The sequence below is a fragment of the Etheostoma spectabile genome, chromosome 4 (genome assembly GCF_008692095.1).
Source record: "Etheostoma spectabile isolate EspeVRDwgs_2016 chromosome 4, UIUC_Espe_1.0, whole genome shotgun sequence".
Taxonomy (NCBI): Eukaryota; Metazoa; Chordata; class Actinopteri; order Perciformes; family Percidae; genus Etheostoma; species Etheostoma spectabile.
In genome coordinates, this window is record NC_045736.1 from 16,111,596 (window position 1) to 16,122,544 (window position 10,949).

General features: G+C 39.8%; 1 protein-coding gene across 1 annotated transcript in view; it reads right to left on the reverse strand.

Moving 5' to 3' along the window:
- Positions 1-8,285, reverse strand: part of LOC116688038 (guanine nucleotide-binding protein G(i) subunit alpha-2) — a 43,798-nt gene extending 35,513 nt beyond the window's left edge. The window contains exon 1 of the mRNA XM_032513809.1: positions 7,495-8,285. Within this exon, the coding sequence (XP_032369700.1) occupies positions 7,495-7,612 (118 nt within the window). The 5' untranslated portion in view covers positions 7,613-8,285. The remainder of the gene's footprint in view (positions 1-7,494) is intronic.
- Positions 8,286-10,949: the final 2,664 nt, after the last annotated feature.

A 10,949-nucleotide genomic window follows, 5' to 3' on the forward strand; every position in this document is an offset into this window, starting at 1 on the left:
CCGGGTTGAACAATGTTTCCTCAGAACGGTGTAAAACAGGCAAGTAAGGTTCTTCTTCTTATAACACCAAAACTTGCATGAGAATCATTAACTTTCTAGGTTGTTGTTTTTTCCTCAGTATAACAGTAATCTAGTGATTGCTATCATGGGCGCATTGTAACAGGAAGTGCTTATACCATTGTACCAAGTGCAATGACCATTGTGCCATGTTGATTTGAACGGGAATGTCCATTCTACTCTCATTCTATTTACATGGTTATACTATGTTAGTGGTGTGTGTCTGTCACACTTGTTTTTGTCATACTTGTTTGTCTGCCCTCTAGTAGCTAATTTCTTTAACTTTTCTAAAAAGTTTAGAAGATGTATGTGAACTGTGCATGCAATGCATTAACATAAACCACCAGCTTGCCATTCTGCACACACACACATATCATTCAAAGACCTAAAACACACAGATACACCACACACACACACACACACACACACACCACACACACACACACACCGCCTGAAATTGTGATGTGCCTCTGCTCATTAGTCCACTGTGACCCTGAGCCAAGCCGCCTCATTTAGAAAAAATTCTTAAATCGCCTATGATACTACTGAGTAGAGCTCATTCATGCTTCTACTACAAATAATCTGTCTCAGGGCATTTATTGGACATTGTTCATTTTATTCATATAGAAAACACCAATTACTCTCAGTTCTGTATGGAAAAGTGGAAATAAACGGGAATAAAAATAAAAATTGCATCTTAAGTGAGGCTGAAGCAAGCACCCTGTTTTGCTATTTCAGCACTTGAATACACATGCATTTATTGTGGACTTAGTGGTATTCAGCAGCGACATGACTAACGGTATATAAGTATATTATTTCAGTTTGTGGATAGTTGTGAAATTGTCATATCTGCATGGATAGTCTCACTCTGAGCTGTCCTCTCTGTCAAGAGAAGTGAGTCATGTCTGTGAAGCACTATTATTATCATCTGCCTGGGGTGAGAATTTGAGACAGCAGTGCAGTGGAGGCTCATTTCAGGAGGGTTCAAGGGAAATAAATTAGGGAAAAAAATTAAATATCCTCACTTAATATTTCTGGGTGAAAATGTGTGACAGGAAAACTGAAACTGCCCCTCAGATAGGGCAGTAAATAAATGTGATGGTAATTAGATATCGTTGTGACAGATAATCGCTATGTGCTGAAATAACAATTATTTACGAAATCAACTTCATGTACCTCACTGTACATAGTGAATGGTAATAATACCTTACTTAACAGCAAAATTATACATTCATTTCTCAGGGCAGAAAGAAAATACTCTGAAATCAGGCACTGTACTTTGCCCTTTGGCTGCACTGCTTTGCGTTTAATGTTGTTACCACTATGCAGTCAGGACCTGAAAATACACAAGTAAGAACAGCTAAATCAATACTTTCTGATTATTGCACGACAGATGGCATGGATTTGAGTGTGATTAAGATTGTGTCTTAATTGTCTGTTACTGATTCCAAACTCCAACAATCCGAAGTGCATAATTTCAGTTTGATTTACTCAATACAATCTCTGTTAACAGAGTTTTGTTACTGTCTAGCTACCACAATTCAGATAAGACAAGCTCACAAAGCAGCAGCTGCAGCAGGAAAAAACGTATTGATAGCAAATTTACATTACATACTACTAATGTAAAATAATGTATTGTTTTATTTACTACACTTTTTTACTAAAAACGATACAGGTAGTAAATGGCAGTGCATAGCAAATATGCAAAAACAACATTTATACAAAATTAATTACTCCATCCATCCATCTTCATCCGCTTTATCCGGTATTGGGTCGCGGGGGCAGCAGCTCCAGTAGGGGACCCCAAACTTCCCTTTCCCGAGCCACATCAACCAGCTCCGACTGGGGGATCCCGAGGCGTTCCCAGGCCAGGTTGGAGATGTAATCTCTCCACCTAGTCCTGGGTCTTCCCCGAGGCCTCCTCCCAGCTGGACGTGCCTGGAACACCTCCCTAGGGAGGCGCCCAGGAGGCATCCTTACCAGATGCCCGAAATTAATTACTGCAATTTACAAATAATTTCTTTATTACTTTGGAAAGCCTGATATCCAATTACATTATACTGGGCTATTGATCTTTTTTTCTTTTTCTTTTTTTCTTTCAGTTGAAGAACCTTTGAGTTCAAGTGTACCCAAACCGACACTCTTGAATGGGTCATTAACAAGGTCGACGTCATAACATACACATATTAAAAAGGTAACAACTGGGAATACTAATGTTGAAAAGACCATTGTCAATACTTGTATATGTATGAATGTATGTGTGTTTCAATGTCAAGATATGATGATGATCCTCACTTCCAGATAGTTTTTCGCCCTGCTTCCAGGTCTGATAAAGGCGCCAGTTACACAGAGCTCTTGAGTATGGTGCAATATGATGAAATCAGTGTTTTCTTACAGCACAAAGTGGTAAGAGAAGAGTTTCCTCTAAAGTTTTCTTTTTAGCCCTGTGCTGGAATATGGCTTAAATATAATCAAAGCCAGTTAGAAACGAGCAGTATCATATTGCCAGACCTTCCTCCACTGCAGCACAGCAAAGGAAAGTCTGCCTACTCCCCACAGCATTCCAGGATGGAAGAAAAACGAGCTCTGGTTTATTGGCATTTCTTTAAGCCAATCACAACTGTCTTGGGCGGTGCTAAGCACTTGGACAAGCTGCGTTGCCTCTGCAAAATAGCCTAGGGAAAGAACTTGTTGTGGTGGAACATGTGTACGTTCAAAAGTTTTTTTTAGTCGTGCAACAAAAAAATTAGATTAGACAGATAGTCTTGCTGTCTGGATTTACCCTGCAAAGATCTGAGAAAAGGTTAACCATAGGCCTCATAAATCGACTGGAGTTTAAAAAGCCAACCCAAAGGAAGCCCTCTGCAATAGAGCAATCCCAGAAGTGGAATGTCAAGGATATAGACTAGAAACGTATAAACGTGGGGTGACCGGGTAGCTCACCTGGTTGAGTGTGCACTAGGCCTGCACGATTTGGGGAAAAATATGAATCACGATTTTTTTGCTTAGAACTGATGTCACAATTCTTGCCATGATTCACCAAATCACCACAAGCCTGAAAACAGAGAGCCTTGAATGAAGAGAAAGGATAGCCTTGCAGTGCTTTGAAACCTATTTCAAACAATCTGTTTAAAACTCACAGAGGAAAGTAGTAGCGTTTGTGATGCTGTCGGCTCGTAAAATTAAATGAGAAGTCAAAGTCATTAAATAAAAATCGAATTAATTTAAAAAGTTAAATTGTGAACAGGGTGAACCGAGATTGTGGTTTTATAACGATTAATTGTGCAGACGTAGCGTGCACCCAATGTGCCAAGGCTCAGTCCTTACCACAGAGGCCGTGGGTTTGACTCCAACCTGTGGCCTTTTGCTGCATGTCACCCCCCCCCCCTCTCTCCTCTCTCTCTCTCTCTCTCTCTCCCTTTTCTGTCTTAAGCTGTCCTGTCAATAAAGTCAATGAAAATAAAATAATAGTTAAAACGTTAAAGGTCTTTAAGTCTGGAAACGTAATTAACTAATGTTCATAATCTTTGTTCTCCTCCACATAATTTCATTCTGACTTTCCATCCCTAGAACTTGCAGACCTTACCATGAGCTGTCAGACACCTACGAAGGTTTGTTTTTGCACTTTACGTCCTGAACATGATTGTCGGCAAAGACAAAACACATTCATTCACACTCATTCTGCAAGAAAAAGGGAACAGGCTTTTTATTTCCTCCAAGAACACGTGATGAAAAAATAAAATGACTTAGCAGAATTGAAGCCATTACAACATTTTGATGCACCCCTTTCATGCTTCAGTGGCTACCATCAAGTGACTCATCTTCTCTTTGGTAAAACAAGTTTGTATCTTCTCATACGGAAACAAGACAAATACAAGATCCTCAGCTAAACCTTAAAATAAAAAGCAAACAAGCTGCAACCTTGTGCATGTTCTCAATGCTTTCAATAAATGGCCACTTAGAACGAGCCAGATGGTGTTGTCATATTCTCTTTATTTAGTGATTTTGTTAGTCTCTGTCTTAAGCCACTGACATAATATCATGATGGGGAGTAAATACTGGTGTGGCAGTGCAGAGTATACTTGAAAAACTACAATGATTTTGTGGTGGTATGTGTGAAAATCTTCAGACAAAATACTGGAATCCTGTGTCAAAATCAGCTTGACCCAGTTAGGGCTGTGATGCTTTATTCTAGAGTGGTTTGACATTTTGGGAAATAGGCCTACTCTTATTCATTTATTGGTGAAAGTTAGATGGGAAGACTGATACCACTCATTTCAGTGTGTTAAATATGAAGCTGCAGTGACCCATTAGCTTAGCTGAACACAAAGACTGGAGACAGAAGCTAGCTTGGCTCTGTTCAAAGGTAACAAAATGAAAGAAATTTACAGTTACATTTAGGCTTTTTATAACAATTAGGTTATGTGCAGGATAATTTCTTGGCCAGGAGCTGTGACATCCTTGATGTCTCCACTGGTTGCCTGGCAACTTCATGGTAACGCCAAGACTCCAGAAAGTAACTGCGCCTACCCCAAAAAAAGTGGTTGTATACATTTTATTGCACACATTCAGGGCTTGATATTAAAATTTTTGCTCACCACCAGCAACTGTGGCTACAGTGATGAAATATTCAGCTGTGATAAGGTTTTGTGTAAAGCTCATTTTGTATGAAAACATGCAAACGATTAAGACGGACATCAAAAGAGAAGGTTCTTATTGCATAAGTGGTGCAGGGGTTTAGAAGAATTATTGAAAGTGGTTTGGAACGAGCGACCCAGGTGACGAGAAGTGCAGCCACAGAGCAAAAGTCTCTTGTCCTGATGCACATGCTCTACAGCCTACTTCTTTAAACAATCCTCACGTCATAATGTTTTTATGACACAAACGCCACGGATCGTGATCTGGCCGTGGGCTGCGCACTGGATCACAGCTGTGCTCCTGTATGGGGAGGTGGCAAAGCGGCACAGTAGTCTATTCCAGTGATCAGGGTTACAATAATATGTTTATCTAATAGAATTATCCTTGTCAATAAGGGCATTTTCAGCTCTGTTTCCTCAGCGTTAAGCTGCTATGTGATGCAAGTGTTTACAGGTGCTTAGGCCTACCTACTCATTGCAGGAGGTGGTAGTACTCAGTATGAAGTTACGGTACTCACGTGGACAAAAATCAGAAGTGCCCGTACTCAGTACCATTGATATCCGGCCTATTTCCGGCATTGGATGTGGAATATGAAAAAAAGTCTAGCCCAGTCAAATACCTGTATTTGTTCACACTTACTTGGCCATTAAAGTGGATTCTGATTCTACATTAAAACTGTAGCCTATATTGTGATGAGGAAAGCAAGGAAAGCAATTTAAAATCGCTAGTTAACCTAACCTGCATGTCTTTCAACTGTGGGAGGAAACCAGAAGAAACCACAGACATAGGGAACTTCAGGTTCTACTTTTCTTTTCTCTGTATCTTTAAAAATGTTTTGCTGATGCTGAACAAAATGCTGTTACTGTTGCTCTGTTTTCTCAGTTATTGCCAAATAACAACTGTTCCCTTAGAGTCTCTCTGTAACAACAACTTCACTGTGTTGACATCAAACACCAAATTTCAAAGATACACATCTCATTTAAAAGTGAGTTTCCATGTGTAAGGAAGAGCAGATTAAAGTGGTTGACATGAGAAATCAAACAGGGTGAAACCATTCACAGTGGTTTACCATAGGGTTGGGTGGTAGCCTAATACGGTAATGCGGTATACCGCAGGGTCTTAAAAATAGCAAAGGTATCAGTTTCAATACCGTCATTAAAAAACATGCAATGCACTTATATAGAAGACAAGGATTACATATTAAATATAATTTATTAAATAATTTATTAAATGCCTAAAAATGTTTATGTGTGGTTGTCATCATGTGACAGTGTGGAGGAAAGAAAGAGAGGGGGGGATATGGCAAATCGCACACTGAGTAACCTGGTCTCGATGAAGAACAAGAGCATTTCTGGTTCTGACCTAATGATAGGGGAGAGGTGTTTCAGTACCAGTGTTTGGTATTCAGTTTCTGAACGGTGTAGGCACAAGCCAACATATTGGTGACGCCGTCTTAGCTTTACATTATAATTTTTAATTAGTCATGATAATCTTGTATACCGCGGTAAATAGGGAGGGAGGTTTGACGTATCCAAATTTGGATACCGCCCAATTCTAGTTTACAGTGGAGTGAAGAAAGGGCAATATACCAACACATGCTTTCTGATGTGTAGAAAATGATTAAATAAGAGAAGGTTACATTTAAAGAGAGAACATGGTATACCAACTACAGTTACACAAGGAGCCTTTGGTCCTCAAAGAGCAAACTTGATCCCCCATCAGCTCTTCTCTCACAAACTGTTTAGTTGAAGGATGAAACTAAGGGCAAAACTCAGTATTATTACTACTAATTATTTGGCTGATAATAAGGAGTGAGTAGGAGTCCAACCAAAACACCTCAAAGCAACTAGCAATCCTGCAGCACATCTGGATCCTGTCCTCTATAAACAGCTCATCACAGCAAAATGACACCCGCACAACTCCAACCACACCCACCTCACCACTCTCACTTCCCCAGCGTGCGCGCGCGCACACACACACACACACACACACAGACACCACACACACACACACACACACACACTTTTGTCAGCTGTCAGTTGAGTTGTGTGCACATTTAAATGATATGAAGGAGAAAGATGAAGCAAGATGATGTCAAACAAAGAGCTGAAATGGATAAGAGGGGAAGTGAGAATATATTTCTAGGTGGGAGGTGTGTGTTTTTTGTTGATGTACTGTTTAGGAGTGTGTGTGTGTGTGTTGTGTGTGTGTGTGTGTGTGTGTGTGTGTGTGTGTGTGTGTGTGCAGGATACATGCAAGAAGAGTAAAATGCAAAATAGGGGGTACTGTTTTTAGCAGAACAAGGATTGTTTTGCTGTTTCTTCGTAAGAATAGAATGATGTGTATTTAAGATTGAAGTTCTGAAGTGTAACCTTGTTAATGTGTAAACGGGCTTTGATATAGACACTTGTGTTGGCCAAATGAATAACACAGTTAGAACAAAAAAAATTAACATCGAAATTGCCTCTTTTCTGTGGTATATAAATGATGGTCCGGATATTCGGAGGAACTCTACGTGGTTTGGTGATCTCATATGATAGTTTATGATTTGATGCTTGGTCAAGTCTAAACTTTCATGTTTTCCCGTATTTATTTTAATTCATATTTTCACATCATCATGTTGAGCTGCTTGATCATTGGTCATACCACAGTATGTCGTGTAATCAGGTGGTCTGTGGATTTACTGAATTTCACTATAAATCTGTGGAGATGTTGTCCTTTTCTGTCCTTTTTCCAGCAACAAACATTCACTTGAGGTACTTAATGTATGCTAAGGAGGAACCACCAGCTGTGACTTACCTAATAAAAGCAGCTTCACTTCTCTGGCTGCCTTCTCTCCATCCTCTCGGAGGTTTTTGTCAATCATCTTTGACCTCTCCGCGGCAGCCTTGTCCTCTGCGCTCACCGTACAACCCATGGCTCCAAACGCAGGGGCGCACCGTCCACTTGCGCAAAAAATGAAGGCTTCAATGCTGATGGTCTCAGCGTGCCAGCCGATGCAGCGAATAACGTTGGTGCAGCTCCCGCGTCCAGCACTGCCTTCTAGACAGGAAAGCAGCTGATTCCAGAGTTTTTACCCACGCGTAAAGTAAGTCAATGTCCCTGTTCTTCTGTTCACGTGGGAGCTCAAATATAAAGCAGATGCACTCAAATCTTTGGTTTATTACACCAGGCTGTTTACCACCGCTGGTCCATCTCGAAACGCGCACAGCTCTCTGTCCTGCAAACATTCACAGGCTGAGATGCCTGTGCTCGCTGCTCCGCCGCAGACTGTCGGCCTGGTGACGCAGCACGTCCCTCAGTCGCGCGACTGCTGCAGTCCTTTTCGGGGATCAATTTGGCTTCTTATCCTCAGATATCCCTCTGACGATTGGAAGTGGTCGACCAGTCGCATCGACGTCACTTGGACAACCTGTCGCGATATTAGTCCAATTAAAGCAGGTGAGCTGTCCACGGTAGTTTATATGGAACCAATTAGAGGGAAACCAGTGATGCGTGATTTCAGCAGTGTGGTGTGCAAACTGCAGTGGGCGCTGTGCCAGGCAGCATCATTCCTCTGCATTTCACATGGACGCAGCCTCTCAGACGACAACACAACGTTATGAAGTCTGAACTGCTCTCAGTGGCTGAACTGCAAAGGAGCAGGATTGTCTTTGCAGGGATGCAGAATGGGTTGTTAAAATGGCCAATGGGTCTTTGTGTTAATGAAATACGCATAGCCTAATCAGGCTGATAGAAGAGTTGGTTGATAGCGCCCCCAAATGGACATAAATAGATATTTCCTCTCGCAGCTGACGAGTAGGCTTCTGTTTGAGTTATGGGCCCTTCTGTAAAGCTATGTTGATAATGAATAATAGGCTACCAATATATAAACTACACACAGACAGTTAAGAACGTGTGTTTGGTAGATGATTTATTTGTTGTAGCAATGCTTCTTGGTAATAAATTGGAAAGCCTTGGTGGATTGGGTGGTTGAAGTCTGAAGTAACAAGACATATTGGCAATTCCACAAATCATTCATTTAACAAACAGCCGGGTCAGTTGCATGTGGAAGAACCATACACAGCCACAACAGCCTGGCACCTCCTCATGCTGATCACCAGCCATGGTCACACACTGCTGTGGGATGGCATCCCATTCTTCATCCAGCATTTGTTGCAAGTCAGGAAATGTGGTTGTGTTTGTCACACTGGCACAAACAGCACGCCCAAGCTGATCCCAAGTGTTCATTGGGGTTGACGTCAGGACTGCTGGCAGGCCATTTCATCCTCTCCACTCCCAAATTCTGGCGGTAGTCTCTGATGAACCAAGCTCTGTGGGGACAAGTGCTGTCATCTTGGAGGGTAGAATGTGGTCCCAGACTGTGGAGATATGGGATTGCTGCTGATTGCAATAGCAATAGCAAAGAAAAGCTGTTTGGCATTGTCCGAGAAGATTTGACAATTTTTTCATGGGCTCGACCCACATACCCAGCTCTGCTGCTCATTCCACAAGTGCATGTTCCTTACAAATGTGATACCAATTAAAGGTAAATAATAAGGTTTTCCAATGGTAGAAGATTTATTGGCAAGAATCATTATTACAAAAAATAAATAATCTACCAAACACAACTTCCCTTTTTTTTTGTGTTTAATTTATTAGAAATTTTTGGGACAATAATACACTCAAAGTTTTTAAAAAAACCCAAAACAGACAAAAAAAGTAAATAGGTTTAATTAAAAATGTTGTATCCCTATTTAATTTTCTGTTCCATAAGTTTTTACCATCATGTTCGGTGATTTTTCCCTAACAGACACTAGGGGTATTTTTTTTTCTTAAAAGGGTTTTTGGGTTTTAATTTTACTATAGATATGGGAACCAAAGGGCTGAATTTACAAACCCCTTTGGGGGTTTGTCTGTTTTTTGGACCTTTTAGCAAAAAAAAGGAAATTAGGGGGGAGTAAAAACACGTCAGTAAAAAAAAAAGGTCAGCTGGAGGATCGGGATGCCCTTTAAAGGGTTCGGGTTTAGGTTTTTTTTTTTTTTTAACAAAGCTTGGGCCTTGAAAACCCCCAATAAGAAATAAGGGATAAACTTTTTTTTAAACCCGGGTAAAAATAAGGTGTTTTTGGGGGAAAAAAGATTTTCCTAATGATCAAAGTGAAAAGGGGTAAATTAAATTTTAAAAAAATTTTTAAAATAAAAAAACACCCAAAAATTGAATTTGAACACAAAAACCCACAAAATATTGCTGGCGCTTAAAAAAAGTATTTTTTCAAAAGGGAAAAATGATGCCCAACAAGGACAATGAAAACTCTACAATTATTTTATTGCCAATCAAAAAAACTGCCCCGGTTTTTAAATTTTTTTAAAGCTACGTAACTACAATCAAAAAAAAAAGGGGTTTAAAATTTAATATTTTAAATAAACCCATTTTATTTCCCCAAAATTCATATACCTATTGGTTTTTTTATGGGCGGGTTTTTTCCAATAGTCAACCCCGGGAAAAAACAGTATAAAAAAAATTATCCACAGTTTTTTTTAGGTACAGTACGGGAAAATCCCGTTTGAATGTACTGCATCGGGGTTTTAAAAAACGGGGGGCACCTGTTAAAATTTGAAGGCATTTCATAGGTGGCAGTTTTTATTTTGGCTTGAAGAAGGTTGAAGGAAAATTTAAAGTGACAAAAAAAAAACCTCTTTTACCCATAATTTACGCAAAAAGTTTTGGAAAAGAAGGGACAGAATTTTGATACGGCCTAAGTTTTTCCTTTGGGCCAAAACGGCAAAAAAAGGGGGTCAATAATATAAAAATTTAAAAAGTTTAAGTGATGTTTTACACGGGACTTTTCTAAAGGGACTGAAAAATCAATAAAAAAACCGGCACCTTTGGGTAAGGGGGCCCCCCAAAATTTTTTTAAAAAAATTCTCTGAGTTTTTTCCAGGGGTTACCCTTTGTGGTTTTAAAATTAAAATTTTGGGAAATTTTAAAATAAAAAATGTCCTGTTTTTTCCGGTAAAAAAATTCATTATATGTAGGCAGATTTTTAGTGCTTTTGGAAAAATAAAAACCCCCCGGGAGAATTACGGGGGGAAATCATCCCCCTTTTTAAAATTAACTTAAAAATTTAATTTGCCACACTTTTAAAAAGGAGCTTCATAAACTAATACGGGTAAAAACCACTTTTAAATAGGCCCCGAAGGGAACTTTTTTCCACTTCACTGAAAGGAGAAAAAATGCCCGTATTTAAAAATAAGTTGTGTGGGACGGGTGA